The 15412-nt window shown below is 40.7% G+C and overlaps 1 protein-coding gene across 2 annotated transcripts in view; it reads right to left on the bottom strand.

The window, feature by feature from the left end:
- OTUD4 (OTU deubiquitinase 4) overlaps positions 1-14551 on the bottom strand; it is a 43704-nt gene extending 29153 nt beyond the window's left edge. For both annotated transcript variants that reach the window (XM_066232635.1, XM_066232644.1), the window contains exons 1-3: positions 14393-14551; positions 9112-9195; positions 6205-6255 (exon numbers count right to left, since the gene is read on the bottom strand). In XM_066232635.1, coding sequence (XP_066088732.1) covers positions 6205-6255; positions 9112-9195; positions 14393-14551 — 294 coding nt within the window. The remainder of the gene's footprint in view (positions 1-6204; positions 6256-9111; positions 9196-14392) is intronic.
- Between the last annotated feature and the right edge of the window lie 861 nt (positions 14552-15412).

The following is a 15412-nucleotide window of genomic DNA, read 5'->3' as shown; positions in this document are numbered from 1 at the left end:
TAAATTAAAAAATGACTGCAGACAACAGAACAGCCATCTGCTGTTAATGAGTCAAAATTATACCTATTTCTTTGTCAGATCAGCCAAAAATACATTCTTCTGGTGTGCCACAAAATTTTATTCATTAGTTTGTATGTGCCATGAGATGAAAAGGTTAAAAACCGCCCCTCAAAACTTAATCTTCATGCATACCTTTATACAATAGACTTAATGAATCAGAAAGCTCAGTATTATTTGTAGTACTATAAATATAAAAACATTTATATGAAATAGGCTATAATATACTGTATAATAAAAGGCAGCCAAGTCTCTGCTGCAAAAATCCTTAGAAACAGGATGAAATGACACGTCCTATTGGTGTGACAAGACCAAGGAATGGTATCCCTAAATTGAGAACTAGTTGAATGCTAGGTCACTTGACCTCCAACCTAGTACCCAGGACAGGGCTTGGCACATGGTATGTGCCCAGAAAATGAAATGCTGAACAGAACCGAACTCAGGAATCAGGATGGTTAAAAAAGTACAGATCCGTCATCTTCAGGGTGAATGAAGGTACAAAGAGAGCAGTCTCCCAGTAACTATTTTGAAATAAAGGAAAGATTCTACAATTCAAATGAGTAACTTTAAGTCTTTATGCCTTTTTGAAGGATATGGCCAGTTTATATAAAAAAATTAAAGTATATCCATATACTCTTTGACATAGCAATTCAACTTCTATTAATCTATCATACAGAAGTGTTTCATATATCCACATACACATAAGCAAGGATGTTCACTATAGCTATTTGTAAGTTAAAGATTTTCTTTCTTAAAGCCCCAAGATTCCACTAATAGGTGTCCCACTAAGTACGAAACATTCAATCATTAAAAAAAAATGAGATATACCCAAATGAACTGACTTGGAAAAAAATTACTTACACTAGTATAAAAATTAAGTCATAGAAAAATAATCCTATTGTATAAAACAAACAAAAAAAGGTATGTATACTACGTATGTGTACATTCTTTGAAAGAAGACTGGACACATCTTAAACTCACAGTGGAGACAGAATTCAAGATAAGGAAAAATGAAGAAATTTTCACTCTTCGCTCTATATTAAATCTTTTACTATAATAATGTGTTTTTACTACTTGTGCAATTACTAAAGGTCTAGTACCAACAATCACTATGGCACACATTAAAGCTGCAACTTTTTCCTTGAAAGAAATTTAAGAAAAAGATTTTATACAATGATCTCAGACAAGGATAATCTTTCCTCTAGAGCAGTGGTCCCCAACCTTTTTTGGGCCGCAGACCGGTTTAATGTCAGAAAATATTTTCACAGACGTTTAGGGTGGGACAGATAAATATATCACGTGACCAAGACAAGCGTCAAGAGTGAGCCTGAGACAGATGTAACAGAGGGAATCTGGTCATTTTTTAAAAATAAAACATCATTCAGACTTAAATATAAATAAAATGGAAATAATGTAAGATATTTATTCTTTCTCTGCGGACCAGTACCAAATGGCCCATGGACTGGTACCGGTCCGCGGCCCAGGGGTTGGGGACCACTGCTCTAGAGACTTTTCATTTTAATAGTTCTTAAAAGTTGGCTTCAGTTTTCAAAATGAAACTGTACCATATATTAAAATAGATTTCTTAAAATAAGCTTCTGCCTAACAATCATGGCTTCTCATAAACTGCTACAAGCAATACCACTTCTGGTATAAATGAAATCCCTCACTAAAACCAGTCTGCTTAGATCATAAACACAAGCTATATCTACCTTATATAAAATGAGTTACATCACTTTAAAAAATGGAAAATTATTCTAACTAGTTAGTATCAACAAAATACTACCTCTCAAATAATGTACCATTTTATAAGTATTTAATCTTTAGAATAAATTCTGCTGGTCTGACCTGTAGTGGCGCAGTGGATAAAGCATTGACCTGGAATGCTGAGGTCATTAATTCAAAACCCTGGGCTTGCCTGGTCAAGGCACATATGGGAGTTGATGCTTCCTGCTCCTCCTTTCCCCTTCTCTTTCTCTCTCTCTCTCTCTCTCCTCTCTAAAAATTAATAAAAGAAAAAAATAAATTTTGCTATAGTCTGGTTATGTAAACAATGGCTATCTTCTTGTCTTCTCTAACCAGGATCAGTTTTATTTTATTTATTTTTTAAAAGATCACATTCATTGATTTTTAGAGAAAGGACAGAGAGAGAGAGAGAAAGGCAGGATCTGGGGGCCGAGGAGCAGGAAGCATCAACCTGTAGTTGCTTCTCACATGTGCCTTGACTGGGCAAGCCTGAGGACTCGAACCAGTAACCTCAGCATTCCAGGTAGATGCTTTATCCACTGTGCCACAACAGGTCAAGCCCAGGGTCAATTAAAAAAAAACTTTATACACACACACACACACACACACACACACACAAGACCTGGCTGGTAGCTCAGTGGATAAGGCATCAGCCCAGAGTATGGATGTCCTGAGTTCAATTCCCAGTCAGAGCACAGAGAAGAAGCAATCATCTGATTCTCTCCCACACTATCTCCCTCTTCTCTCTCTCTCTCATCAACCTCCCGCAGCCATAGCTCGGTTAGTCTGAGTACATCAGTCTCAGACACTAAAAAACAGCTAGGTACTGAAATGAGCACCAGCCCCAGAAAGGGTTGCCAGGTGAATCCTGGCCAGGGCACATGCAGGAGTCTGCCTCACTATCTCCCCTCCTCTCACCTAAAATAAAGAAAAATTACTTTCTACCATTGACTTCACCTGAAGGCTACAATTTATTTAATCAGCACTTTTTGCAATATTTGATACACTTCCTTATTATAAGAGTAAAGCATTTCTGCAAAATATGTTAATCTAAGGAACTCTATATCAAAATCACATATTTAAATGTACTTAGGCAACAATAATTTCTCAAAAAGATACTATTAAGAAAATGAAAAGATACAAATTAGAAGAAAATATTTACAAAATATATATCCAATACAGAACTTGCATCTATTATAAAAAACATAATTCAATAAAATCAATTTAATAAAAATTTAGCAAGATCTACCAATTAAGATACATGGATGGCAAATAAGCATATGAAAAGCTTAGAGAAATGCAAGTTAAAATATCAGACAGACAGCAGTGCACAACTACTAATACCTAAGCTACAATTTAAAAGGCTGACCATACTGAGTGTTGATAAAGATGTAGAACAATTAGAATTCTCATATATTGCTAATGAAAAAGAAAAATGGCATTGTCACTTTGGAAAATAGTTTGGCAGTTTTTCATTAAGTTAAACATACAAGATGTTTTCTCTGAACATATGTACCCTGATTTATCAATGTCACCCCATTAAAAATAATAAATTTATATAAAAAAAAGTTAAACATACATTTACCATATGGCCCACCATTTCCACACCTACATTAATCCCAGAGGAAGGAAAAAACATATATTCACATAAAGATTTATAAGTGTTCTTAGCAGCTTTAATCATAACCTAAAACTGGAGAGAACCCAAATAGCCATCAACTGGTAAATGAATAAACAAATTGTAGTACATTCATGTAATAAATGACCACTCATCAATAAAAAGGAACAAACTACGCACAAATACATACAACATGGATGAATCTCAAGTGTTTCCATTACACTAGGTGAGAAGCCAGGCATATAAGACTACAAACTATCAAAGTACATATATCATTCCATTTCCGTAAGTCCAGTAAAGACAAAACTTAGAAATCAGATCAGTGGATGCCAAAGGGGTAGAAGAAAATGAAGTGCAAAAGGCATAATGGTTACAAAAAGCAGACATTTGTCAACTTGCATCAAATTATACACTTCAAACTGGTGAATTCTATTGTCGTTTTTACATTAAAGCTGACAAAAAATACACTCTTGCAAAAAGTGAGAAATTTTCAAAATGCTCCACTGCTATTTTAAGTAAAAAAGAACAAAGATGGTTTCTCTGAAAATTGGATGAAGCAATGAACATTATCCATCAACTATTTTTTTTTCATTTCATGCATTACATATATCAAAGAGAAAGAAACAAATGAAGATACAATATTTGTTGCTAATAATGAACAAAAAACAACTACTATTTCAGAAGGCACATAAAAATCTGGAAAAAAGTTGGATCAGACTGGGGGATACGGGACCATAAGAATTAAAAGGGTGGCCATCCCGAACCCTGGAAAGGAGACACCTGTCCTGTGCTCAAAACCACAGCAACTTTCCCTCCTTCTTCTCCCAGAATCCCAAATCACTCTCAGTTCATTCATATTATCTCATTTCTCCCTGTCCCCTTCTTTCTATTTCCATCATGTCAATCCTTTCTCAGACCATCACAGCTAAGAGCCTGAACTACAAGACTACTATAAAATGACATCGTGGGGGTTTTTCTGATTAAAAAACATCTTTTGTTTACAAACTCTCATTTAGGTTAGTTTTCTTAAAACAAGTGAAAGAATTTTGATGTTTGTTCACCTATTCTTTCTCCATTATTTCTGGCATCCAAGGACATGACAGCCACTCAAATGTGTTAATTGTGATTTGTATCTCTACAAGCCTGACACAATACTTTCTACCAAAATGGTAAATCAATTGGGGGGGGGGGGGGAATCTCTAGTAATACTACTACCAGAGAGAAAAAGTTTTAACATTCTGGTGTTTATCTTTCCTATTACACAAAATCCAATATAGATTTAACATTGATTCAACACACAAATTGCTCATCAATTAGGCATCCAAAATTGAAAAAAAATAATGCTGGGAATTCCAAAAGCAATACAGAATCCTTTCCTTCATAGAGGCTTATAAACTAAGAGAAAAAATATAAACTTCATGAAAATGAATTTGTGACCATGATATACAGACAAAACTCAGTACTGAAATCTCTGAAATAAAAATGTGGTCGGGAGTATATGTAGAGAAAAAGCATGAGAGTGTCTCCCAAACTGCAATACTACTATACTTATTCCTTTCCTTTCTTTTTTTTAGATTTTTCCGAGGGGATCCACCCAGCATGCCCACCAGGGGGCATTGCTCTGACCATCTGGGGTGTTGCTCCATTGCAACAGGAGCCATTCTAGAGCCTGAGGTGGAGGCCATGGATCCTTCTCAGCACCGGGGCCAACTTTGCTCCAATGGAGCCTTGGCTGCGAGAAGGGAAGAGAGAGAGAAAGGAGGGGGAAGGGTGGAGAAGCAGACAGGTGCTTCTCCTGTGTGCCCTGACCGGGAATTGAACGCAGGACTTCCACAAACCAGGCTGACACTACCACTGAGCCAACTGGGCAGGGCCCCCCTCACATTTTTTATTCAGACTTCACTCTACTCTCCAATTCTTGCTTTGCTTCCCAACTGGAATCAAAACTGAATTCCTATAGCATCACACCTGTACTTCTTATGACATATGTATTTTCTCACTGTAGATATTCTTCCCCACCACAGGGAAACTCTGGAAATAGCATCCAAATCCCAGTTACCTCTGTACTCCCAGGGTGACTGGCAATTCTTGGCCCACAATAAGCACTCAAATTAGTGTTAGGGAATCACATTAGGATACCAGTTGTTGATCAAACACCTTGATCTTGTGATATTATTCCCTTCCCTCTCTGCCTGACTCCTTCCTCTTCTTAGCTTCTTCCTTTGCTAATGTCATTTTAATTACCTCTGGAGATGATGGAACATTCTATATGGCATTCTACGTGGCACTCCATGATATCTGGATTTTTACAGTTTTGTAAGCAGAAATTTATTTTAACTTCAATATGACTGAGAAGGTGTGGCACTATGAGACCTGACAGGGAAGTGCTATCCTTTTCCTCTCAGCCGTCTCTTCTTTTCAAGTTTATCATAGGAAATGAACCTCCCTCAGAGAACTATCTTCTCAGTTATCTAATGAAGCAATGCAATCTTGCCTTGTCAAATGACCTCCATAAACCTTCCAACAAGCATCCGGAAATTGAGCACTATGTTATTTTAGCTTTTATGCTACACATGCCATTTTAACAAAGATAAAGACCCTGTCCTTAGGCAACATCCTTACACAGTATATAGTACAAAGCTCCAACTGTCTTTCCAATTAAACGCTACATAAAATGTGCACCTAAAAAATGTTTATAAGGAAATACTGTTAATTAACCCTTCCATATACTATAACATTGATCTTATATATGTAAGAAGAGATATATTAAGATTATTACATACCTGTGGATTTTCCAGACGTTTTAAATACTCTTCAAATGACCCTTCTATAAACTGAAAAAGAAAAAGTTTATTAATACATCAAAACAACAGTTAACCTCTCTACTTGGAATTATTGAGTTCTTACACAAACCTTGGACATATCAGTAAGTATGTGTGTGTGTGTGTGTGTGTGTGTGTGTACAGAAGACACACACAATCTAATTATGAAAATATACACAAATTATTAAGTAAAGATCATAAATATACAGAAGAATTTAAAGAAGGAAACACTGTCAGAAAATTTTCATGGCCAGGATGCAGAGAGATGGCACATGGAAACGGTGAGAACCCTATGTGGGGCAGACAGGAGTGACCTGGTCAGCAGAAACAGGATAACTTCATGGGGAGATCAGTGAAAGAAAACTCAGACTGGACACCTGTTTATAGAGAGCCTTGAGCTCAGGCAGGACTTTCAGAAGATGAAGACAAAACAATTCAAGGTCACTGCAGGTGATACTATGAACAGAGAAATTACATGATAAAAGCAGCACTTTAAGATTGCCATTTGGTAATGGCCAATGTGTACAAGAGAATAAAGACAGATACACTAGCTAAGAAATATTAGTTTACTCACACATATATGAATATGCATTGTCCCTTAGGTTGGTTATACTAAAAAGAGATGAAAACTAAGAATGCTAATATTTTGAAGACTCAACATTGTCACCTTAACATAAAAGTTTATTCAAGCTATTTAAATTTTTTGTTTTTCTAATAGTGTTATACTAATTTAATTGAGAAAGCTCTGAAACATCAAATTCAATTTTATTTAAATTGTAGCCCCAGTCAATTTAGCAAAGCAATACACTTAAAAGCATTAAAGTACACTTCCCAGTCTATAAAAATCTTTTCAACGCCCATGGACGTTTTTAAAGATTGAAATTCTTTTCTAAATCGTATAATGTCAAATTTTTAAAAAATATCTGAAGTTTCAACACATTCTTACAATAAAATAGCTACATATTTTAAATATGCCACCAATCAGAGGCTACTGTTCCGTATTAGGTGATTATTTATAGACTTAAAAAAAAAAACAACCACAGAACCATTTAAAGTTGGAAGAGACCCAAGCAGTGTTCTGCAAGCCTACATCCACTATCACTCTCCCTTCTAATCAGAAAGCATCCATTGAGGCCGAACAACATTCTGTCAGAAGAAACACCCCCGCTTCCTATGACAACCTTTCTAATTCCGCCCAATAGAAATTAAAGGTTCTTATTATAAGGAAGTGAAACTTACCCCTTTGGAACTTTTAACCTCTGATCATATCTCATAAGGTTGTAAGGGCTAAATCAAACATATGTAAAGCACTTAAAATAAAATAATGCCTGGCATATAGTAAGTACTCAAGCTGTGTTAGCAATTTTCATTACTGTTAACAGTGCTATCCTCTGGGACCAATAATTATAACTCATTTGTAATTTCTTCAAAGATTTAAAGACAACTACATTCACCCTCCTCTTCTCCACCATACCCTAATACTCTATCCAGCCTCCTAATTAACAGTTTTCTTTATGTATGACAAGTTTTCAGATCTCCTGATCAAGGAGGTAGTCTCCCTCCTAAAATGTATTACTGTCTAACATATAACATGGCACCCAGAAAAATGTATCAGTAATAATATTTTGCTTGAACATAAAACACCAACCCATGAGCACACCCAAACCAAGAATCATTTATCGATTAAGTCTTTTCTTCTTTTAAAAATAGAGTAGGGGGAATACAGAGGCAGATTTCTGCATGCACCCCCACCAGGATCCACCCGCAATCTCTGTCTGGGGCCGATGCTCTGCCTAGCTGGGGCCTACTAGCAACCAAGCCCTTTTTAGGGCTTGAGGCAGAGGCTCCATAGAGCCATGCTCAGCACCCTCGGTCAATGTGCTCTAACCAATCAGCCTTAGCTGTGGGAGGAAAAAGAGAAAGAGAGAGAAGGGAGGAGGGGTGAATAAGTAGATGATCGCTTCTCCTGTGTGCCCTGACCCAGAATCCAACCCAGGACTTCCACACACCAGGTTGATGCTCTACCACTGAGTCAACCGGCCAGGGTATAGTAATTCTTAGAATTGAGTGACTTGCAAAATGTCAATGTTCTTTTAGCAGTTAACAGAGGAAAATTCCATTGAAATTTGTCAGATGACATAATTCTAGATAAATCTTATAAGGGTTTCAATGCAAAATGAAAATAGGTCACTGACATATTTCACAGTCTACATCATACTACTGAGAAAATTCCTGTAAGGTATTCTACAACACTCTATTAACTATTAATCATTTTCATAATTATAGTGTTCTAATATGTGATTCACAATGATGAGCCCTAAAAATTAAAAATGTATAAATGTGCCTGACCTGTGGTGGCACAGTGGATAAAACATTGACCTGAAATGTTGAGGTCCCCAGTTCGAAATGTTGGGCTTGCCCGATCAAGGCACACACAGGAAGCAACTACTATGAGTTGATGCTTCCCGCTCCCCCACCCCTTCTCGCTCTCAAATCAATAAAATAAAAATCTATAAATGCTTTCTGATAAAAGGCTCAGTTTACATTGTTTTAATAAGGAGGTTACAAATCACAGAAAACTATTAACCACAACCCGATTCCCTATGTCCAACAAAGATCACTCTGAATATGTAAGAATCCTGCCCAAGTCACCCTCTAAGACACAGCTGTGTCTTATTTGTCATAGAAGCTTCCTAAATGTCTGAATAAATAAATACTATGAAATGGTGTAAAACTATCACAAATGAATATAACCAGAATTTTCATAACCTGTATTAAGATCCATCCTGTGAAATTCCCAATGACCACTTCTAAAGGGTGAACTGAAAATCCAAGAGACACCATTACATGTTGAAAATGACAAATTACCTCTTCAAATTTCTCTCTGTTTTCTCGAAGATAGTGAATACAGGCCATTCTGACTTCAACATGGCGAGACTGAGAGTGGAGTACCTAAAAAGAAAAAGCAACACTATTAAGCATTTTGGTTAAAAGATTTAAGCTGAAACCTAATGCCTTCTTTCACACCTCAAACAACCTCACAACCAGTAGATGCATTATCTTTTTATAATTTCTAGATCTTGATTCATTCCCACCTAACCAAAAAGATGACATAACATATACAAACTAGTATTTCTTAGGCCGGATGTCATTCTATAAAGACCTTATTACCATTTCCCAAGTCACTGAAATCAGTCCTTTGAGAAAATCTTTGTGAACTTCAGATACTTTCCTCTCAGCCAGCTCTCTACTATAACTATGCCCTTCAAAAACAGGATTAACAGAATCCCTACTAGACTATACTGTGCTTAGCTTCATCCTATGCATTCTGAATTGCTTGCCTTATGTAGAAATTTAAGTCTACTGTGGTTTCAAAAAAATAAGGCATTCATTCTTAAATCTTTAGCTGGTGGGCTTACATGATTCTTGAAAGAACATTAAAGTGAGCAGCACACAGGATGCAAACAGCAGCTGTGTGTTGTGAACTCAACAGCCTTAAAACTTGCTCGTATGCCCAAAATCTTAAAGCACCATCTGAAATAAACCACACAAAGATGAACCAAATCCTCTCACTTTATAACCTCTATAGCTTCTATGTTGTACGGTTAAACAACTAATTTAACAAAAAAATAACTTATTGGCCTTTTATCTCCTATTAAAATTCCAAAGCTTTAGTTTCAAACAATTATGAAATGCTTAGGAACCCTATGGCTAGCCTCTAATACTTTAACTTCCATGCTTAAGAAGAGATTAAAATTCTTTTCTATAACTAGGTGTCTTAAATGAAGGTCTTCCTGGTACCCTCTATAGCAGGCATCCCCAAACTTCGGCCCGCGGGCCGCATGAGGCCCCCTGAGGCCATTTATCCGCCGCCGCACTTCCGGAAGGGGCACCTCTTTCATTGATGGTCAGTGAGAGGAGCACTGTATGTGGCGGCCCTCCAATGGTCTGAGGGACAGTGAGCTGGCCCTCTGTGTAAAAGGTTTGGGGACCCCTGCTCTATTGGGTTAAGGTGAGGGAGGAAAAAAATCTGACATTTAAAGTAACCACATTTTCAAACTACTATGAAGGCCTCTTGAAAAATTATATTATAAAGTAATTTTACCAATGTCATCCCACTAAATTTAATTTCTAAATTTAAAAAAAAAGTAACTTTGGGAGTTACAGCTCCAGTATGTCTGATAAGGGATTGATATCCAAAACACAAGAAATTCATAAAACCAGTAACAAAAAACAAAAAAAATCAAAAAATGGGCAGAGGACTTAAAAAGAAAGAGTTCTCCAAAGACATACAAAAGGCCAACAGACATCAAAAGATGCTCAACATTACTAATCATCAGGGAAATGCAAATCAAAACAATGACGTAAGGACCACCTTACACCAGTCAAAATGGCTATTATAAGAAAGTCAACAAATAATGTGTTAGTGAAGTTGTGGAGAAAAGGGAACCCTTGTGCCCGGCTGGTGGGGCTGTTGCAGCTGTTGTGGTAAACAGTAAGGAGATTCCTAAAAAAAATTAAAAATAGAACTACCATAAAACCCAGAAATTCCACTTCTGGGTATTTATCCAAAGAAAACCCTAATTCAAAAAGGCATATGCACCCCCATGTTCATTGTATCATTATTTACAATAGCCAAGATATGTAAACAACCTACATGTCCATAGACAGATATACAAAGATGATGTGTGTTTGCACACACAAACACACAATGGAGTATTACACAGCAATAAAAAGGAATGAAATCTTGCCATATACCATGACATGGACAGACCTATAGAATGTTATGCTAAGTAAAGTCAGACAAAGACACAAATACCATGTAGTTTCACTTATACTGTGTGGAATATATAAAAAACAAACAAACAAAACAAAGCAGACTCAGAAACAGAGACCAAAGGGCTGGTTGCCATAGGGGAGGGCGATAGGGGATTGAGTGAAAAAGGTGAAAGGGACTACAGTCAATAATATGGTGGTAAGTTCACATGACAGATGATTACTAGAATTAGTGAGGTGATCACACTGTAAGGTATAAAAATGTCAAATCACTATACTGTACGCCTGAAACTAATATAACTCATATAATATTGTATACCCACTACACTTGAAAGTTACAGCTCCAATGGAGCAGTTCTTCCTAATGTTCACTGTGAGCAAGAAAAGGAGGCGCCTGCTGCACATTTCACAGGTCTTTGGGTAACAGCCAGGCCTCATTTACACCCACAGAACCAGAGCCACAAGGCATGCCCTGCGAAGTACTGAAGTACACTGAGATTGTTTTCAGTGTAACAGCTGATTTTCAGCTTAACCGAGTGTAACTGCATTGCTTTCCTGGGAATTAAGAAGCATCCTTACATACTGTTAAGCTTCCAGTACTGGAAGAACTGTTCATACATAAAAATAACCACCACACAATTTTTTTTGTTTGGCCAATTTAACAAACGACAGTTAAGGACACTTCACAAACGCTATGTTAGATATCAGTATGAATCAAGGTATTACTAGTTCCAGTAAACGGTAGTGTCATCTGATAGGGCTTTCCTGCAGTTAGCAAAGTGAAGCTGTCTTAATGCGAGTCACCTAGCAACAGGTGGGAGACATAAGTGAACAAAGCTATAATATTTTCCATCAAAAACAATGGTAGGAATACTGTTTTTTTCTTTTAACAAAGATTTTATTAACACATGAAATCTGACCCTGTTATTCAGAAGCCAAGCCACTGTACGAGAAGCAAGGTTACATGACAACTTTAAAAAGTGCAAGCTCAAAGAACACTCAGGAAAAATTCAAATGACAAATATCTTTGCAAATTATTATATACATGAAAATAAGCTAGAAATAGAAGGCTTTTCAATCTTTACTTGGGACAAGATCATGATAAACACTGGGGAAAGGCTGAGATACACTGCTTTAACAAGGCCTCTAAGAGCGCCCTATTTTTAGCACCATGGCCACAAAGCTGATTCAGGTCAGGCCTCCTGCAGGCCAAAGTCCAGAAGTGTAGAAAAGGCAAGGGCCTATCTAAATCAAATCATTTGGAGGGAAAGACTACCCCTAATTCAAGTCTTGCCCTCATTCCCCCCCCCAAAAAAACTGCCATTCAGATTACTTACTCTAACTTTTTCTTAGAAACAATAAATTCTTTTGATATTATTAGAGAAAATATTGGCAAATAAAGTAAATCCTTTGTCCATCTTTCTAAAGGGCAGCCTGAGGTTGGTGCTACTTCCTTTGCCCTCCATACACATATGTACTTTGCCTTTGGCCATGAAGGCTCCACACTCAGCCCATGTCTACTGAAGAACTCAGCTTCTCCTAAAATTCATGGGATTCAACTTCCTAAGCCCAGTATACTACAAATCAGAGTCACATAAATGGCAGGGTTATCCCTTATACCTAACTTAACACACTTTATTGTATCTCGTTGTAATGGAATTTATCTGATGTTAGCAATGAGTTCTTAGCACAACTAGCTCTTGCCCCCTTCTACTTAAAAAGACATCCCACTAAAATAATAAAATTCTGTATAATCAAGTTCACCATTATCTATGGCATAGAATACTGAAAGGAGACACACCTTTCTGCTTCAATATAAACCAAGATCTAGACAATCTAATCCCAAATAAACGCTGTAATTCCTTATTTCTACTGGTATCTTGACCTCCATCCATACCAAACACTTGCTAGTGCTAACTGTACATAATTCACTTCTACCTCTTCCCCCTGCTTCTGGGGGTGTTGAAGAGTTCAGGGAGGCAGAGGAAGCGGGACAGATGGAGATGTGGAAAATTCACAAATGGGACAGAATGTTTACCTACTAACTGGGGAAAGGGGTGTTAAAGACTGGGGAAAGGGGTGTTTGAACATATCCCACAGCAACACCGGAACATCCTAAATTTCTAAAATGAGAAGTCTAATGAACTGAAAAAGAGAGCTTGATAAGATGAACCTCTGAGTGGCAATGTCTGCTACATAAAGCAAAAAATGATGTAAAAAGAGGGCCTCCAAAAAAATGGTTGGAGTTTTGATGTTAAAAAAAAAGACTGGTCTACAGAACTGAGTAAAACATTTAATCACAAACAAATTTTATAAGCTATTTAGCATTCAAAAGAGGTGAGAAAAGCAGAAACAAAAACTCCACGGAGGGGAGGAGTGAATCTTAAGCCAAAGGAAAGCCAACTGTGATGAAAGGTATGAAACACACACCAAGAGCAGGAACGTGAAACTTTCATCCAACTATTAAGCTCACAAAAATGAGGAGACATTTCAAAATGAATATGAAGCAATAAAATATCCCCTCATTTTTGTGAGCAGTCTAGTTTAGCAGCTATTTTCAATACAGAATGATTTTGGTGACTGCATGCTTATCAACAGTGTTATTATATAACACGGAATAAACTGTTACCACTCCCCCACCCCCAATCAGAAACAGCTTCCTGAGCAACTGTGTTAGAACGTGATTTGGACCATTAACGGGAAAATTCGGCCAGGAAGGGCCTAAAAAAACCCAACCCAGTTATATCCTTCCTACTACCAACACCAAAACAGACTGGGGGGAAAAAAAAGTTGATTATTTTTAGGACATCTACAATGCCGTGCAGCAGAGCAAAACAAAGTGTGGCATCTACTCTAAGTCCATTCTTCTCCGTCTATACGTTGGAAAGCCCGACCGTCCCCAACCGCACCCTCCCACTCCCTCGCTTCCAGCGGCCCCCGGCGGGCCTGACCGGCCCACATTCCCAAGTCCGGCCGCAGGAACAAGAACGCGGTCCGAGGCGGCCCGGCGCGCCGCTCCTCTCGCAGACCGCTTCACCTAGTGCGGGGGTAGCTCCGCTGCGCCCGCACAACAATAAGGCGAGTGCGGAACAGAAGGGGAAGAGCATCTCGCCAGGTCCCCAGCCATCAATCACTCGGGCGAGCTCCCGCAGGCCTCCCAGGTGGTCCCCAGCTCACCGCCTCTCCACCGGGACGGCGACACCCCGGGAACCGACGGGCTCTAAGTTTCGGTTTCCGGCTGCCAGCGACCCGAGCCGACGCTACAATGGGCGGCGGTGACGCCGGCGGGGCCGCGCGCAGCCCGGGACGCGGGTTGCCTTGGCGGCCGCCGGCCCACGGCGTCGCCCCCCACCCCGGCTCCCGGCCCCATTACCTGCTCCGCCACCGCCCGGAACAGGCACGACCCGTCCTTGGCAACCAGTTTCCGATACAAGCCCAGCTTCCGCAGATAAGCGTCCATGGGCGTCGCGTCCTCACGGGGCCCCGCGCCGCCCCGGTCCCCGCCGTCGGGGGCGCCGACGGCCGCCTCCATGTTGCCGGTCGCGCTGCAGGCCAGGCGCGGCGCGGGCTAGCCCCACATGGCCGCGCCGCCGGCTCCTCGACGCCCCGGCCTAGGACGGGCGGCGGCTCGGGCGGGGGCTCCGCGGGCGGCAGGCGGCGGCGGCCCGAGGCGGCGGCCCGCGCTCTCCGCGAGCATAGGGGAGCCCTGCCTAGTGCATGGCCGCGCGCACGCGGCCGCCCCCCGCGGCCCCGCGCGCCCAGGGAGCCGAGGGAAAAATGAAACCAAGCCCGAGCGTGAGAAGTCACTGCCCGGCGGCCTCACTGCCGCGCTGCAGACCCGGGCCGGGGGCGCCTTCCCCACGAGTTTCCTCGTCCCAACTAGGCTGAAGCGAGAAAACCCCGCCCCCCGCGCGCAAGGCCGACTCAGGTGAAGCGAGGCCTGCACGCCCCGCACCGAGAGCCGAGGGAGCCGAAAGAGAAAGACGCGGCCTTTCGTCTCCCCACCTCACAGGAGGGCGCCGAAGGGGCGGGGAGCGGGTGGGGGAGCCCGGCGAAGGGCAGCTCCCTCGCAGCCCAGAATTTGTTTTCGCTTTCGGCCCGACAGCGCAGAGGATGCCGGGAGGTGGAGTTTTGGCAGCGGCAGGAAGTCGGCTTGCGACAGGCGGCGACGCGCGGCCGGCCTACTCGGGGCAGGCGCCCGGGAGGCAAGCGGACTACAAATCCCTACAACGCGTGCGCCTCCTGAGCGGGTTTCGCGCTTCCCGGGCCCGGCATCTGCGAGCAGGCCAAGGGTGTCCGCGAGCTGACGCGCAGCGACTTGCGCGCGCCGCGCCGCTGGCCTGGCCGCCTACTGCGCCGCCGGGCCGCGGGAAGTGCGCGCGCCCCGCTTGCG

This window comes from Saccopteryx bilineata, chromosome 1, assembly GCF_036850765.1.
Source record: "Saccopteryx bilineata isolate mSacBil1 chromosome 1, mSacBil1_pri_phased_curated, whole genome shotgun sequence".
Classification (NCBI taxonomy): domain Eukaryota; kingdom Metazoa; phylum Chordata; class Mammalia; order Chiroptera; family Emballonuridae; genus Saccopteryx; species Saccopteryx bilineata.
Note: the sequence above shows the minus strand (reverse complement) of the source record. Positions and strands in the feature narration are given on the sequence as shown.